At 43.3% G+C, this 18,221-nt stretch overlaps 1 protein-coding gene across 1 annotated transcript in view; it reads right to left on the reverse strand.

Moving 5' to 3' along the window:
* The window catches only part of CA8 (carbonic anhydrase 8), an 89,092-nt gene that overhangs the window by 25,646 nt on the left and 45,225 nt on the right, over positions 1-18,221 (reverse strand). The window contains exons 5-7 of the mRNA XM_042923433.1: positions 12,727-12,789; positions 9,574-9,622; positions 8,095-8,207 (exon numbers count right to left, since the gene is read on the reverse strand). Coding sequence (XP_042779367.1) covers positions 8,095-8,207; positions 9,574-9,622; positions 12,727-12,789 — 225 coding nt within the window. The remainder of the gene's footprint in view (positions 1-8,094; positions 8,208-9,573; positions 9,623-12,726; positions 12,790-18,221) is intronic.

Here is an 18,221-nt window from a genome sequence, read left to right on the forward strand (position 1 = left end):
AATTTTAAGAAACAAAAGAGATGAACACAGGGAAAGGGAAGAAAATAAAATAAGATAAAAACAGAGAGGGAGGCAAACCATAAGAGACTGTTACGTATAAAGAAGAAACTGAGGGCTGCTGGAGGGTGACGGATGGGCTAAATGGGTGATGGGCATTGAGGAGGGCACTTGTTGGGATGAGCACTGGGTGTTATATGGAAGCGACCAATCACTAAATTCTACTCCTGAAACCAATACTACCCTATATGCTATATGGTAACTAACTTGAATATAAATAAACTCTGGGAAGATAATTAATTAATTAATAAAATACCAAGCCGATCATGTTATGCAAGGAGTTATAACTGTTTATCTCCTTGACTCTGTTCTAGGTAAGGAACCTCCAAAAGGAAGTATTGTGTTGTTCATTATTCTGTTCTCACTCTTTCCTTTGTAATGAATCTTCAAAAAATACTAGTTGGATGAATAAATGGCTGGTGACTTTAAAAAAAAAAACTATAGTCTAGAGTTCATGACCACCACTATTCTATCTGAATTAATTTCATCTATTTAGATTTTTTTTTTATTGTGACTACCAGAAGTTTTAATCTTACATATGCGGCTCATACTGTGTTTCCACTGGATACTCAATACTGACCTTTGAAACTCCGCATTCCGGTGTTAGAGTGCTGTTCCAAATTATACATGGAGGTAAATACAAGTAGACAAGAAATAGGGGTTCTCAAAGTGTGCTTCCTGGAAGAAGTTCCTACCCCAGTCATACTGAATCAGAAACTCTGTGGGGCCCAGCAATCTGTGTTCTTTTGTTTGTTTGTTTGTTTGTTTACTCATTTGGGGGGGGGAGGGAGGGACTGAGAGAGGGGGGCAAAGGATTTGAAGTGGGCTCTGTGCTGACAGCAACAAGCCCAGTGTGGGGCTCAAACTCATGAATCGCAAGATCATGACCTGAGCTGAAGTCCAACGCTCAACTGACTGAGCCACCCAGGAGCCCCCCAGCAATCTGTGTTCTAACCAGCCCACAAGTTTGAGAATCATGGATACAGAAGAAAATTTACAACAAATATTCCAAATGATTTGGAAAAAAAAATTTTGAGAGAGGGAGAGAGAGCACACACATGCAAGCACATGAGCAGGGGAGGGGCAGAAGGAGGGAGAAAGAGGATCTTAAGTAGCCTCCACGACTACATGGGGCTCTATCTCACAACCGTGAAATCATAACCTGAGCCAAAGTCAAGAGTCAGATGTTTAACTGGCTGAGCCACTCCGGTGCCCCTGAAATGATTTTCAAACATGACCAGGCCATGGTCCCACAGCAACTTGGTTTTTAGGGTTAACGGCACCTCAAAACCCATGTGGAGCAAGCACACGGAAAGAGGGGGCCCTGCTCCTGCTGCTGAGTCCTGGATATAGCAACACCCCCTTGGCCACCCAGGACGAGGTGGGCTCCCAGGTCCCACTGGCTAAGCACACATCATGACCTGACCCGGGCTGCTGGGGCTAGGAAGAGTCCCGCTTTCCAACCTCTAAGAAACACGGAATGGGGAAGGATGAAGAGGAAGGAAAATGGAGAAGAAAAGAAAATTAAAAGTGGTTTTCCAAGTTCTAACAAGACAAATATCCACATAGTGAAGAACAATAAGCACATTTATATTCCTTTGCTTCACTGGGATCACGTAACGTTGAAAGAGATAAAAACAAAGACAGGCACATCTAACTGGAGAAAGCAGATAAATTAACAAATAGGAACAGATGAGTAAGAGGAAACAGAAGAGAGAAAAAAGGCAAAGGAGAGTAAAACTTTATCAGTCATCTGCGTGTGTGTGCGTGCACATACTTGTACACATGCCATTATATCAAAATAACCACATTTTATCAACCCTGAGTGTTGTTCACATTTTAATGTCTCTGGAAATCAGGATGTCTCTGAAAATTCTGTTGACAGACTTGATGAAATCTGGTTATTTTTTATTCCATTCTTGGAATCTCATCTCCAAACATAATAATTCAGCTGGAAAAAATTTTCCTGTAGCATCCTAATGCTTAGACCACTGTTTATTGAAAAGTAATTTAACAGTTATGGATCATAGCAAAATAAAAGAAAATTACACTCATTCAAATCCATCCAATAGCATCCTTTTTCCCCCTAGCATATGCTATGCTAACCAAGAATAATATGAACAAATTCAACCAAGCAGAGGCTCCCAGATCCATACTCTAGAATTCTGAGTACTTAGAAGGGCGAAAATGCTCCAGGATAGGCTTAACTGTCAACTCACCATCAGCAAACAGAAGATGACTCCTCCTTAAATCCAGCTGCTGTGCATTTCATTAAAAGGTAGGATGATTTAGAGCTTTTTCTTTAATGTGGCTAGTGCAGACATTATTGTCCTATGGCAGATGGTTTATTTCAAGATACCCATTATTTCCGTAATAATACCCAGCAGCTTAATTTACATGTTAACCTTGGCATCTAAAAGTAAACATTTCTTCCTCAATACAGTTTTATATTTCTCAATATAGTCAGCTATGCAAAGACTCTATCTTTTGTTATTTTATATACAATCCCTCCCCTTTTCTCTGTTCCTCTTTAAGGGCAATAATGATACGAGAGGTCTCAATTTTTCTTGGTCTAAATTTTAGAACTACATCTCTCCCTCTAGTTCCTCTCATTTTTATTGCCCTCTCTAGACCTTTTCCATTTTTGCTCTGCTTTCTCTGAAATTCTAAGAGCAGCAACAGTGAAACATTCAAGTCAACCGACAGACTAATTTGTATCTTCCCAAAATTATGATTTTTTCCAAAATCACTCTAAAATGCATTCTAATATGTGTATGTGTGCATTTTAAATATAATTTTTGTCAAATTGGTTTCCATAGAACACCCAGTACTCATCCCAACAGGTGCCCTCCACCCTGCCCATCACCCACTTTCCCCTCGTCCCCACCCCCCCCCCCCCCCCCCCCCCCCGTCAACCCTCTGTCTGTTCTCAGTATCCAAGAGTCTCTTACAGTTTGCCTCCCTCCCTCTCTGTAACTTTGTTTTTCCCCTTCCCCTCCCCCACGGTCTCCTGTTAAGTTTCTCAAGATCCACATAGGAGTGAAAACATATGGTATCTGTCTTTCTCTGCCTGACTCATTTCACTTAGCATAATACCCTCCAGTTTCATCCATGTTGCTGCAAATGGCCAGATTTCATTCTTTCTCATTGCCAAGTAGTATTCCGTTGTATATATAAACCACATTAAAATGCATTCTAATATGTGTATGTGTGCATTTTAACACTGCTGCCCTCTGAACAGATGCTAGCATGGAGCTTTGTGCAAATAGTACCTAAATCTTTTCTTAAAAAGCTACAGCTACCTGGGAAGTCATCTGTTTTCAAGAGGAGTCGGGATCATTCCTTCCAATACACATGCCTTTGGTTTTGGCTCCCAGAGAGGAAGATACGGCTTTTCCCAACAATCGAGGAACAGGTGGGTTAGGGTTAGAGTATGTCACTGACCCTACTCAGAGGGACAACAGAAAGCAAGGTCCCCTTTGAAGCCAGCCAGACACAAAGGCCCAGTGCTCTGTCTCTGAATCTTAGCATCGCACGCTAGTCAACAGGGGAGTAAAACACTATTGCTCAGATTTACAGAACATCGGTTGACATTCACAATGTAGTTCAACATTCACATCCCCGTGCGTTAACATGCTAGCAAGGGAATCCTTAATGGAGTTCTGAGAGGGATGGAGAATGTTCTCTTTTCTGGCTCACCAAGGTTAATCCTAACTTCTAATAAATAGAAATGTGTTGTGGTGTTAAAGTTTTATTTTTCACTGTAAGGTTTGATCTATCGTTAGAAAAGTACCCTAAACAAAGCGATGCTGAACAAATAGGACCGCAGACTCAGATTCTTCCACGTCATATTCACGTCTGAGACCTCTCCTCGTGGCTAAATACAACTAATACTTTGCTGAGACCTCTCCTCGTGGCTAAATACAACTAACACTTTTCAGCCGTTCATTTAATGTGTGTGCAGCATCGGATACTTCTCATCTCGCCACTCCTTCCTCCTCAAAACTCACGCCCACGCCCCACCGTGGCTTCCAGACATTACGCCACATCGACCTCTTGACTGTCCCCTCCCTTCTTGAGTCACTGCACGGGGACAACTCTTGCAACGCATGCCCTCATCAGCTGCCACTCCCAGCATCACTCCCTTTCTCTCCCTGAAGGATCTCCTCTTCTACGCGTAGGGCTTCAACCATCACCTATGTAATATGCCCCTTTCTTGGATGTCACAAAGGCATCTCTAACTCTCCGCATTTACAGCCACAAGCTCCTAATACTCTCCATAAAGCCAGCTCTTCCACTTTTGTTCCCGATCACGGTGGAGAGCAACATCACACTCACCGGTCACTCAAGCCAAAATCCAGGGAGTGGTATGTGGGTTTGAACTCCCTGAAAACCCTCCAGCGTCATCGGTCACCAATTCTACTACTTTATTATTTCTAAAGCCATTCCTCTCCTTTCATCTCACTGTCACGGTCTTACCTGAGGTTTCCATCTCCATCCTGTACCTACAGAGAGGTTTTTCAAATTCAAACCTGGCCTCGTCTCTTTCTTCCTCACAACATCCCAGAGATTCGTTGCCTTCAGGAAGCCTCCACGGCACAATATCAAGGCTCTTTGATGAAGGTCAGACCCTTCATCTCCTCTTCAACTTCACCTCGTGCCGCTGGCCCTTTATACTAACAGCGTGCGTCTCCAAAGTCCTCTGTGCCCTGTGCCGACACTTCTTCCCCGGTTGGCAATGCCCACTAACAATCGTGCCACACCCCATCACCTGGCCGGGGAAGGAGTACTAGATGGCTAAATCTTATCTGATGTCTGTCCTCTGTGCTACCACAAAACCATATTCACGTCACACCAAGGCACTGTTCACACGAAATTACGGTTCTTTCAGTGTGAACATATTCGCCTTCCCCCTAGAGGGTGAACTCCTTGAGGTCAGAACCATGTCTTACTGGTCCTCCACTTCAGTGCCTACTATGGCACCTGGAATATAGAAAATGCCAGATCACCCAATCGATCCATGAATGCATGAGTTAATGAATAAATTACCCATATTATTCTCAAAGGAGATCTTCCCCATGCTAACATCCGCCTTTGACAAGGGTAAAGGAAGACAGGACACGACTATGGCAAAATACTATCAGTTAACTTCTTGCATTAATAGGGTCAGGGACATGTAAAAGCCAATGAATGCATCCCCAGCATCACAAAATATACTGTATATCAAGCCTCAATGCTTTGAAACTTGGTCATCTAAGATTTTATGCTACTGGCAGCAACAACAAGGAAACGTGTATCACGGTCCTAGAAGCAAGTTACAGGAAGAGTAAATGCAGAGGGATGTCTGATCTCTGATATACGTCATTCCCAGAACAATCATAATATCAGGACCGCTGAGGTTGCAATCTCTCACAGTCTGACCCGGACGGGCTGGCCAACCACAAACACGGCCTTCACATGCCCACTTCCTAATCCCAGACCTTCTTCCCTGCTTTGGAAATGTGATGTCGGTGAGAGGACCAGACTTGGGGGTAACCAGACAGCAAAAGGAGAGTAGTACGTCCCACGGGACCCTGCCAGCTTAGAAGAGTTCTCTTCTAAAAGACAGGATGCCCTCAGGAAAAAGTCCCAAGAGAATGTTTCTACCATCCTCTCGACTCTTCTTCACCCATACTCTTTTCTTGGTATCTCATTTGTTTGTGTCCACGGGCTTCTTCTCTTATGCCAATGATCCCTCCCTCAATCAGCCTCTGAAGATCTTGCTCTCTGTTTCCAACTGTCAAAAGAAACCAAACTCTTCCTACTTGAGGACACAAAACATAGGCGAAACAGGCAGAAACCTTCTCTGATACCAGTGAGATTTCTTGTCAAGGTCTCACATGGAAAAAAGAGGGTCTCAAAGGAACTGTAACGTCATCAAGGGCAAGACTTGAAAGGCAACAGTGCTTAGGCACCCAGTACTGATACTCACACGGAATCGGGGTGGATCCCCACAACTACCTACTGGCATCTGGGCTCATTTCTGTAAGGTAGAGTTAACTGCCACTCCGGTGGGCAGCACTCATCCTACGGAGATTCTCTGAGGCATCTGTCACTATTAAATTCTCTCCTCTACACGCTGGCAGTGTTCTCTCCCATCCCGGATCCCAGGACATCATTCCCTCCTGACTGTCCTCAAGTCCTTCCTAGTGCCCTGCATGGTACCATCGCCTCCAGCTGCCCTGAGGTTCTCTAATCAGCTGGTGTCTTGTCTCCTCCTCAACCTGAGCACAGCTCTGCGTCAAATCCACTTCTTCCTCTTCCTGGGCGTGAAGCCTGAACGCACTTCCCAGCCTCCCCCGCAGTCAGATGTGGCCATGTGGCTGAGTTCCAGCCAAGAGAAGGCAAGCGTGAGTGTTCACCGTTTCTAGGACTGGCCCTTAAAAAATCCTCCTGGAGATTCTTCACACTCTTCTCCTTTCTGCTGGCTACGTGCCCACACCTAGAGCAACTCTGCGAGGGAGGCGGTGTCTTTCCATCTGGTCCCTTAAACAACTGCACAGAGAGGAGCCTTCACCAGGAAGAAGACGCCCACTTGCTGGATTCTGAGTAAGAAATAAATTTCTTCTGTGACAAGTCATTGCAACGTTGACATTGACCGGTTACCGCAGCTACGATCTTGGTGTTAAAATCCAAACCCATAATCAGTAGTCCAAACTTCTATTCCTGACATTAGACTCCAATTTCTAACTCCTTTTCTCTCCTTTACTAGACTTACTCCTAATACCTTTCAGGAATTGTCCACTTACTTCTTTTTCTAAGAATTAATTTTAAAAGTTCCCAGTCAGGGATGGGTTTCTCTCCTACGCATTTCCAGCACACCTCGCTGCTCACAATGAACATAATTATCTGTGTGGCTGTTTGCTTCTTCAACTCTACGGCAAACTTTTTGAGGGTCAAGACTACGTTTTAATCTCTGTGTTCTTTGTGTGTCTGGTTGGCACTGGGCATAGTTCCTTGTGAGACCAGAGGGATGAATGAATCAACAAGGGATCTGGTATATTAAAAATATGAAGGCCTAAAGGTGATGTGATCAAAGTCTATAAAAGGATGGTGAAGCTAAATTGGTAACCCTTAAAATTAATCCTTGGAAAAAGAAAAATAAGAAGCAACTATTAAAGGCTGAAAGGATTTTGAAGATTTAAGGACAAGCAAAAAAGAAGGGTTTACTGAGTAGTTAGTAAACTTAAAGTTCTTATAAAATGATAGGGGATATAATAAAAATCTATAAAACGTTATTAAAGGAAACTTGGTTTGTTTGGAGTATAGCTTAAGACTTCTGAGATTGATCATGAAGAAAAAAAACATAGCCTTTTAGAACACATCCCTTAGATCCCTGGAGGACAGGAGACATTTGAAGTACCTCTCTTGTAATAATATCAAAATCATTATTTAAACACGTTATAATGATGTCGCCTCATGTTCCACCGGCCAACAGCCCAGGACATGCAAGCTGGGGCCTCCACCCCTGTGCATCAGCATTAGAGCACCTGTGCGAAGCCTAAGGTGGGAAGTTAAGCGACCAAACGTGGGGCTAGAGAACAATCCGGATCTTTCCAGAGCGTTCCTTTTACCTCCCCTTCACCCTTCTGCTTACAAAACTTTCTCGTGCGAGACAAGGAAGAAGTATTATAAAGCCCACGTGTCTCACAGAAATAACCAACGTTCTCATTTCCAAGACCTTTCCCCTTTCCACTCCTGGGGAATCCTACACAAAGAAATAACTAGACTAATCAAAAGTCTGACTGTTTCCGTGACTTCTATTTACTCTATAAAAACTAACTTTTACAATACAGCTCATAAATGATGGCTTGGTTTCGTTCGTCCCTGACCTTTCGATTGCTTTCGCTGGTTCAAGACATTTATTTAACTTTCGTCTGCAAAGATGTGACAGATCTAAAGGAAGCTAACACATAAAAGACGTTTCTCTCTTTACAGAAACAATATTTAACCTTTAGCTCCGAACTTCTTCTGAAAGATTTAAAAGGCTGTACTCACCTGCAGCTGGGATATAGTTAAAGGGTATCGGAATAATATCCAGGTGACACCTTCGCTGCAAGGTGGGATGGTAAGCGAGCCTTCGTACACCCAATAATCTCGCAGCAAAGGATCTGTGCAACCACATGGACAGGTCACGAAAACTTAAGTAAACAACAATCGTGAAGATTCCAACGATCACTTTTAAGATTACAAACTGCCCGAACAACAGTTTTCAGACTGAAGTCATTTTAAACTAGAGCCGCATACACGTATTCTTAAACTAATGCTCACGAAGAAAATAACTAATGGGAAAATATGACAAACATTCTTTCTATTGTTTCTAGCGATTTCTATCATCGTATCACTATATACTCCAAATATGGCTATATAAACCTGATATATACGTACACACGTGTACGTGTATACCAAGTTTGGTCACTTCGGAAGAAGTGTATCTGTAGTGTTTTGTACTTTAGTGAGGGACTGACCTGACTTACTCATACGTAATTCAGTACTAATTCAATACTTACTCCATGTGAGGCACTGTTTGTTCTAAGCACTTTACATGAACTCCTCTAACCCTTACAACAAACAAGATACATAGTGTCATTAGCCCCATTTTTCAGACGGAAAAACTGAATCACAGAGGGTTACATAATTTGCCCAAGGTCGCTCAGCTAATAACTGGCAGAGAGCCAGGATTCAAACCCAAGCAGCCTGACTTCAAAGTCTGTGTCTTCAACCATTCTGTTGTAGCTGCGTCTTATACTGCTCCCTCAACAGTAAAATATTAAAGTCCTATTATGACAGGACAAAAGAAATCATTCCTAAGAAATCTTTAGCTCCGCATTAGAGGAATTCACAATCGAATATGATGGATAAGTGTTCGACACACGGCAAAAACCGCTTTGCCGTGAGGCAGTTAAATGTAGGAAGCCAAAGATAACCATGCGTCAGCCTATTTGGTTTTGTTTAAAACACTAAGAAATAGCATAAAATTTAGGCAGAGAAATGTAAAGACAAAACTTTTATACCGAACAACCTTTAACTACAAACTATGTTTTGAGCATCATATACACGATTCTTACACGCTTAGGTATACTTAAACGATTAGAGTAACACCTAAACAATAGCATCACTGCAATTAGATACGAAGTTTATTTCACTCAGAGGTTAAAAAGAACCTCGCTGACCAATCCTAGAAGTGTATCAAGGTCATGTTATGCTCGTGCTTTTCACAGAGGTAGCCATTTTTACAGCTAAAAATCCAAAGGAAACTCTTCAGAGAATAATAGAACAAGTGACAAAATGTTTATTATTTCAAAAGGTTTACTCCCATGTTCAGAGCAACCTGAAACTGGTACCTACTACGGAGAAAACAAGTTGTAAAGAAACTGTATTCACTAACAATACATAGTTATATGTATTATGAGGGAAACAGTGCGGTCGTATCCACACGGTTAAAATTCCTCTTACGCCATCAAGATGAGCACCTACCTGGTAATAAAGTGTTAGGATTAAAGCAGGGTATTGTTTTGGACTTCCCCTGAAAAAGAAAAAAAAAAAATTACCCCATGTTAAGATAAAACTTCTAAATCGTATAATAAAAATCCATTAGCACTAAAAATCCAGGTTGAAGTCTTTTCTGAACGGCAGCCTCAACACCACAGATTTGTGGGTTCCTGATTCCGTCTCCTCACTGGAGAAACAGCGGCTCGTTCCAACAAGATACTCCTGCTTTGAGCTTATGGTTCTTTCTTTGCTACCACGGTTCAATTTTCCCTTTAATCCCCGGAGTGAAATTTAAGTCTGTCTGTCCAGCGTCTGTAGGCCCCACGCCAGGTACTTTTCCGGCCCTACCACATCCACACCAGAGACGGGCTTTGCTGTAAAATGCCTGAACCCTGGTTCAGGGAATCGTTCTGAAATGACCTTCCTCCCGCTGCTCTGCCCTCAGCTCCTAGCCTTCTTGGCATTATAACCCGCCTCCGAAACTCTCATTTTGCTCCATTTGCATTTGGTAACCCAGCTCTACGATGTATTCTAGGTGCTCTCTTCCTCCAGGGAGGGAAAACTAACACCTGAGTGAAAATATTCAATTCTTACCAACTTTTATCAAAGCTGTATTTAAATTTCAATAAAATATTTGTGGCATTATTCAACAGTTCACATTTACAATCGGTATTTTACAAAGCGCCTCTTAAAATGCTCAGGCCCTAGAGGCAAACAGACCTGTCACAGCAGTTGGATGTCTCTTATAAGATTATTTTATCAATACAGACATAACAGGGTAAGTTAATGCATAACCTCTTGGTCTCTTCCTTATTTCTAGGAACTATCTGAGACACTAAAGAATCCATTACTTGGGGCACCTGGGTGGGCTCCATCAATCAAGCATCCAAAACCGAAAAACAAATAACCCAGTGAAGAAATGGGAAGAAAACATGAATAGACACTTCTCTAAAGAAGACATCCGGATGGCCAACAGGCACACGAAAAGATGGTCAACATCGCTCCTTGTCAGGGAAATACAAATCAAAACCACACTCAGATATCACCTCACGCCAATCAGAGTGGCTAAAATGAACAAATCAGGAGACTATAGATGCTGACGAGGATGTGGAGAAATGGGAACCCTCTTGCACTGTTGGTGAGAAGGCAAACTGGTGCAGCTGCTCTGGAAAACAGTGTGGAGGTTCCTCAGAAAATTAAAAATAGACCTACCCTATGACCCAGCAATAGCACTGCTAGGAATTTACCCAAGGGATACAGGAGTGCTGATGCACAGGGGCCCTTGCACCCCCATGTTTATAGCAGCACTTTCAACAATAGCCAAATCATGGAAAGAGCCTAAATGTCTGTCAACTGACGAACAGATAAAGAAATCGTGGTTTATATACACAATGGAATACTACGTGGCAATGAGGAAGAATGAAATCCTGCCATTTGTAGCAACGTGGATGGAACCGGAGGGTATTATGCTAACTGAAATAAGTCAGGCAGAGAAAGACAGATACCATATGTTTTCACTCTTATATGGATCTTGAGAAACTTAACAGAAGACCAGCGGGGAGGGGAAAGGGCAAAAAAAAAAAAAAGAGAGAGGGAAGGAGGCAAACCACGAGAGACTCTTAAATACTGAGAACAAACTGAGGGCTGATGGGGGGTGGGGGAGAGGGGAAAGTGGGTGATGGACAATGAGGAGGGTACTTGTTGGGATGACCACTGGGTGTTGTATGGAAACCAATTTGACAGTAAATAATATTTAAAAAAAAATTAAGCATCCAAGTGTTCATTTCAGATCAGGCCATGATCTCACAGTTTGTGAGTTCAAGCCCCACATGGGTTCTGTGCTGACGGCGTGCGGGCTGCTTGGGATTCTCTCTCTGCCCCTCCCCTGCTTGTGCCAGCGTGTGTTCTCTCACTCTCAAAAATAAACATGAAAAAAGAGAGAGAATCCCGCGTACTTACTCTCCCCCACCCCCCCTGTATTCCAGAAAGATTGATGCCATCTGAGCAGAAACAATGAAAGAAAATTTCTCAATCCATTTCTAGTAGACGCGTGTCAGTCAAAATGTGTCCTTCCTCCTTTTTACCAGCTTTCTGACTACTCTGCGCTTTCCCTCGGGTAGCTGGATTCACTCTGAGCCTGCTCAGGAAATCTTCAGTAGAGGCTGCTGCCTCATTCGAGAGGTCCTGGGCTTGTGCCGGCCTAGAGCTAATCAGACTTCACTCCCAGATTGATTTTTGGTTTGGCCTTGGATCGCTGAATCCTGTGCCGTATCTCCAGAAGCCACCCAGGATTACGCTGTTGCCCTCCAAGGCCACTCAGATTCAATCAATGCAATGTGAGTGTTAAAAAGTACAGTTTAAAACAGAACTTGTGTTTCCAGCAAAGCTGGGCTGAATCACCACAGAATCATATCCAACTCAATCACCTTCTCTGAGATAAAGGATCCTACAGCCTCTGCGTGCTGGTCTTTCTGAAGTGTTTGTTAAGTGCCGTAATTTTTGTTTCATTTACACAACTTTCCTGCAACCAGTAAGTGGAAAAGGTGAGCTCAGCAGGCCTGGGTTGCTCAAAAGGAGGTCTGTCTTCAGGACTGGCCTTGATTGGCTCGAAGGCTGTGGAATATTCTGGCTGATAAGAATGTTTCTGTATGCCTGAGACCTTGGGCCACGCTCTACCAGCCGGACCAGATAAGTTTACCCTGACAACGTGATTTTTGAAAACGCGGGGTTTTGCTCGGGCTGGGGTGGGAGTGATGGAGTCAGTGACACAGACACCGTGTGCTCATATAACCGACCCCCAATAAAATCCCTGTGTACAAAGGCTCAGCTAGTCTTCTCTGTGATGGGTGACACTTCACGCGTGCCGTGACGCATCACTGCTGAAAGAACCAGGCTCATCCCAAGGCGATTCCACTGGGGTAGGACAGCGGGAAGCTTGTGTTTGGTTTCTCCCGGACTCTGCCCCATGCACCTTTGCACTGCCCTCATTTTTCACCTGTGTCCTCCGTCTGTAATCAACCACAACCATGAGCGTAACAGCTATTCCATGAGTCCTTTTAGCGAATCATCAATCTGAGAATGGTCTTGGGGACCTCTGCCATAACCAGTACTTTCATTTTCTTTGAAATAATAACTTACCTTATATTGAATATCCTGGAGGATTTCAGTCACAGCCTTCAGACCTACATGTTCTTTTCCTATCTGAAATACATAAAGCATAAACCACACCACAAAATTTTTTAAACACTCAGCTTTTACTCAAAATAACTAACAGAAAGTAAAGTTCAAGTCCACCTGAATTTCCTTCTCAGGGAGTAAGTAAATGACCTTTTTATTAATAACCAGGTCAACTTCTACTAAAGGCAATTAAAGTTATAAGAGAAGCTACTATAAGAAAGTATTAGCTATGTTCTTGGACATTTCCAACAATTCATTCTAAATTCACCTTGCTCTGTATGGGTTATCACCCACTCTGCTCTATGTAACTGACCCTTGAACAATGAGGGGGTTAAGGGGCACGGACTCCTGTGCCCTTGAAAATGACGTATAATGTCTAACTCCCCAAAAACTTACCTACTAATAGCCTACTGTTGACCTGAAGCCTCACTGAAAGCAACAGTCAATTAACACGGATTCTGAATGTTATACGTGTTATATACTGTATTCTCACAATAAAGTAAGCTGGAGAAAATAAAATATTATTAAGAAAATCATAAGAAGGAGAAAACATTTACAGTACTATACCATAAAAAATCCATGTATAATGGACCCATGCAGTTAAAGTCATGTTTGTTCAAAGGCCAACTGTTTATCAAATGATTACAATTTCAAGGGTATTTCAAGGATATTTCTTATTAAAATTGCTCATCACATTCCAAACACCTTCATTTTTACCTCTGGCATTTTTAGACCATTGTCATAAAGACTTTACCAACGTTGAAAAATTGTATTAACTCAGAAAAGTAAGTATGTGATTTCATATTTAAAGTCACCAAAATCAGGACATCTCTTGATTACCACTGGACATAACTGTAAAATCACCTTTTTATTCCTAAATACATCAAAATATGCTGTTCATTGATTTTTATTTTAAAACATTACGTATCATTACATATTTTTAGTGTATAATATGCTTCAAAGAACGTGAGCCTTCAAAGAAATCTGACATTAAGTATTCTTGACTTTAACAGTAGAAATTGTAAGTGCCATCTGATTTCCACTTTTCGACCAGGTTTCAATGGTCCGTGATAACGGAAGACAGCAACAGCAAGAGAGAACTTAAAATCTTAGATAAACACTGTTATCATTCGCTTTTTCTCTTCCACAGAAAGGTGTGGAGAATGACCTACAGGAGCTAGAAAAGCTGTCAACGTGTCGCCATTTTCCAGGTCTCTCCACGAGCAGCAACTGCGAAGCATGCCGGGTGAAGGGGCGAGAGAGAGAAAAGAGACAAGAAACTCACATAACCTAAGACAGCCCAATCAGTTCCAAACAGCCAAGACTTCCACTATTTTCCAAGTGTTTGCAGTTCCTCAGACAGGATTTAAAGACAGAAAATGAACCCTCTAAAGCTAAAGAATAATACCGAAGGCAAATGCAGTCGTGAGTGCAGAAGCCTGGATCTGTTAGCAGAAGGCTTTGCCCAGTCTTCTGGGGAAACGGACCTCTCTCTTTGTTGTACTTGGTTAACCGTGACGTAGCATCTGGAGGATTCCCGATGGGGTCCGTTTTCCTTTAACGCATCTGCTGTCAGACTGTAACTTGTTGAAAGAGTCCTCAGTGTCGTGGTTCAGGAGCAAGGTCACCTATGCTGGGTGTCCGGGTTCTGAGCGGGACTCACTTTTCAGCCTTAAGCAAGTTTACTTAACCTCTATGTCCTTCAGATTCCTCATCTGTGTGTGTGTGTGTGGGGGGCGGGGGGGGGGCGCTGATAGGGTGGAAGATAAGACTACAAAAGGACATGGAACATGGCAATTCAATTAATACCACCCATTATCATCCTCGCTCAGAATGTCACACAGCATCAAACAGTTGTGACATCTGGTAGCACTCAACTATCATTGGCTCCTTCGATCTACAAAGATTCTTTACTTTCTGCGAGAGTTTTAAATCTGCAACAAACCCCGGCGAATGCTCCCTCTCTTCCTTTCCTCCTTTGCCAAATTTCTGTACGAAGAGGTTATCACCACCACAAGCAAGCCCAGACGATACTGTGTACGCCCCGGTCCCCAAGATCCCACGGCAATCCAGGTGACAGCACGGCCTGGTGCCAAGGACCGGGAGGGAGGCCAGGTCACTTCCTACCTCTCACCTTCGCCATCTTTCGCTGTCATCCAAAAGGCAAACCGTGGGCCCTGCACGGCCCTGTGCTCTTCTACCTTCTCACTCCGCCTCATCTCCACCGAGCCCTCTGCGACGGGGCGCCGGCGCATCTCCGACAAGCTCGGCCACCACCCCCCGGTCTACCGATCCCCCTCAGGTCTGCTCGAGGCGCAGCTCTCCCGGACCTGTCCAGCGGGCGCTGTGCGGTCTCCCTCAGAGACAGGGCTGAAAGCTGTGGTCAGAGCCCTGCTGTTCCCCGCCCCGATGGATACTCTGACCCACGTGCACGGGGCCGTCGTCCTCTGAGTGCACCACCCACTGTCAAGATCCACTTGGGGCAACGTTTTTACAAAACGACTCACTGGTCACTCCCTCGTACGCATCACCTCCTGCTGTCACTACGGGGGGCTTCACCGCCGGTCTGTGTCTTTACCCCCCCGCCGTCCGTGGTTTCTAGCACCATTCCGCCTCGGCACCCATCCCGAGAACACTCCCTGAATTTGTTTTCACTCTGAACACGTCAGCTCCGAAGACCATTCCCTCTCACCACAGTTTCCCAGCCATCTAGCTCTCTCGCTCTTTTTTCTCTCTCCACGTTCACTCCTCTAAGGAGCCAAGACTCTCAGGGGCCTCTTGGCTTTGTCTCTTTCCCTTCCTGCCTACCCTGAAGGAGACCACTCTTCAACCGCCCCCAATTCTCTAATTTTCTGCGTCCTCCTAAATCATCTGCACTGCAACAGATCAATGAAACAATTTGCTAGAATGTTCTACCCTTCTACCTGGATAGAGAACCATCCACGATATGTCGTGCTGTACAATCTAGGATGTCCGCTCCCCAGTGGGTCTCCCAGACCGACGGTCAAGGCTATTATCATCTCCTCCTGGGCTATTTCTAAACCCAACCCCACACCAATGCTTCCCTTGCTTTATAAATAATGTTGCTTTGTATGTCTCAGAGATTATGACCATCAGGCATGAGTTCCTCTAATTTCCAGCCATCCTCCACCTTCAAATTCATGCCATTTCTACCCAGTCTTTCTTCTGACCCCCTGTCGTGAAGAAAGGGTGGCCCCTCCTTCTTTCCAAGGTTAGTCTCCCCACAAAAGTTCGTCATCCTACAGCCTCCTGTCTCCCCCAGAACTTGCCTGTATCAAGTATCCCTTTTCTTTCCAGTATTTTTAAATTCTGCATCTGCACCAGTGCTTTTTGCACAAAATTAAAATGCAGGCAGACCGCAGATCTCAAAATGAAACAAAGGGAACGTCCCTGTGCAGCAGCACGAGTTATTACCCCATCTGCCTTTCTCTTCCTGAGCCAAGCCTCCTGAATGGGAAGCCCATGCTCACGGTCTCTGGCGGCCTCCTCGCTCATTTTCCACTCCTCTTGCCTAAGTGTGAGACCCCCAGATGGACTTCAGTCCTTCTCCTTTCTGCTTCAGTGGGCACTCCTGCTCAGTGCTTCTTTCCTTCATGAAATCTGGCTCTCCAAGTGTCTGTACCTTTACTGTCTCCTAGATAATCTGATTTTTTCCTCACAGCAAACTTTGGAAAGTTAGAACAAGGGTGCGTTCTCTTAGGCTTCCCCTTGCTTACAACAAGGAGCTTCTTCCTAGAAGATCGAAGCCCGGTCCCCAGAGTCCTGGCTTTCCGCCTAGTGTTCTCTTACTGCGTGTCACATGTAATATGCTGAGAATCAGTAAGTGAAAATACTATCACGTCTAATTCCACTCACAAATATTTATTGGGTACCAACTGCAGAGATGAATCTAATGCGGTCACTTCCCTTCTCTGTGAGTGCTCAGTTATCTGTATTATTTTATTTTATTATGTTATTCTTAGTTTTTACTAATAAGATATTGCCTTCTACTTCTCTTGCCTCAACATCTCAAATTTGGATGCTTAATAACTTTTTCAGGTTTCAAAAAATAGACTTCAATAGCTAGCACACTTAGGAACACTAAAGATTATCAAAATGTGTATTTATAATTAAAAACATTTTTACTGATATCCTGATGCCCTGATTTCCTTCCATGTACAAAATGCAGTCATAAAACAGAAGTAATATAGGGCCCTGCCTGTAAAAGACCCATGAAGTAAACAGTAAGAAGGTTCATTTAAAACTGTAAGAATTTGTTTTTCAATTCTAGGACATGTGTCATACTTTCAAGATATTGATTTTAAAATATTAACAGGCTAAAACCAGATGGCTGCTTTCAAACATCAATAGGAAAATATCCGAGAAAGAAATTTATAATGGAAAATTACTGTACATAATAATACTATTGAAATATATACCACCCAGGGGCACCTGGGTGGCTCGGCTGGTTAAAACATCCACCTCTGGATTTCGGCTTGGGTCATGATCTCATGGTTTGTGGGACTGAACCCCACGTGGGGCTCTGTGCTGACAGTGTGGAGCATGCTTGGGTCTCTCTCTCTCTCTCTCTCTCTCTCTCTCCCTCTCTCTCGCTCTCTGCCCCTCCTCCATTTTCTCTCTCAAAATAAATAAACTTAAAAAAAAAATGAAGAAGAGAAGAAAAGAGATCTATACCACACACAAGAAAAGCAGGTTTGCAAAGGCCCAACTCTCTTTGGAAGATTAAGGTACTAAAGATCACTAGGCTAATATTACTGCTCTGGTCCCACATTCTCCAAGAGGCAGCTTGGAACCACATATACTTGCAATAATGGTTCCTGGTCTTGTCAGTGACACTAAGTCTCTGTGACTATAAACAATGCCTGACCTCTCTGGCCCTTGGTCTCTCTTCTGTAGGATGGGGAAGGGGAAAGCCGGATCTCTTTCACCTCTTAACCTTTTAGGACATCCAACGGGTGATAAGACAAAGTTAAAAAGATTCGCGGGAGGAACTAGATTAAAATTTTTACCTTTGAAAGTATGTGGTCTGTTTTTTTGTAGGTTTCACAAAATTTATGTAATAAATTGTGTTCATTTATTATTTTGCCCACCACAGAGCTCAAATCTAAACTTACTTATTTATTGACTATATCCACCAAGATCTCTGCTACCAACATCTTACTTTATCACTGTTTTCTATCAGACGCTTCAAATCTTCTTGGAGTGAAAATTATTCACAATAAAGAGCTAAAACAATCTACTATGTGATTATGTTATTGACTTTTCTTCAATTTCACAGAAAGCCAGGGTCCAAAAACATTTCTAAAAACATTTTTTTTTTCATTAATAAAGTGAACTCTGCCTTCGGGAGACACTTTCTCCATCGTTTCGCCCAAGACGCTGAAGGCCAGTTTGAAGAACAGTTCTACTAACTAAATGAACCACGTTCTACCAGT

This window comes from Panthera leo, chromosome F2 (assembly GCF_018350215.1).
Source record: "Panthera leo isolate Ple1 chromosome F2, P.leo_Ple1_pat1.1, whole genome shotgun sequence".
NCBI classification, from domain to species: Eukaryota; Metazoa; Chordata; class Mammalia; order Carnivora; family Felidae; genus Panthera; species Panthera leo.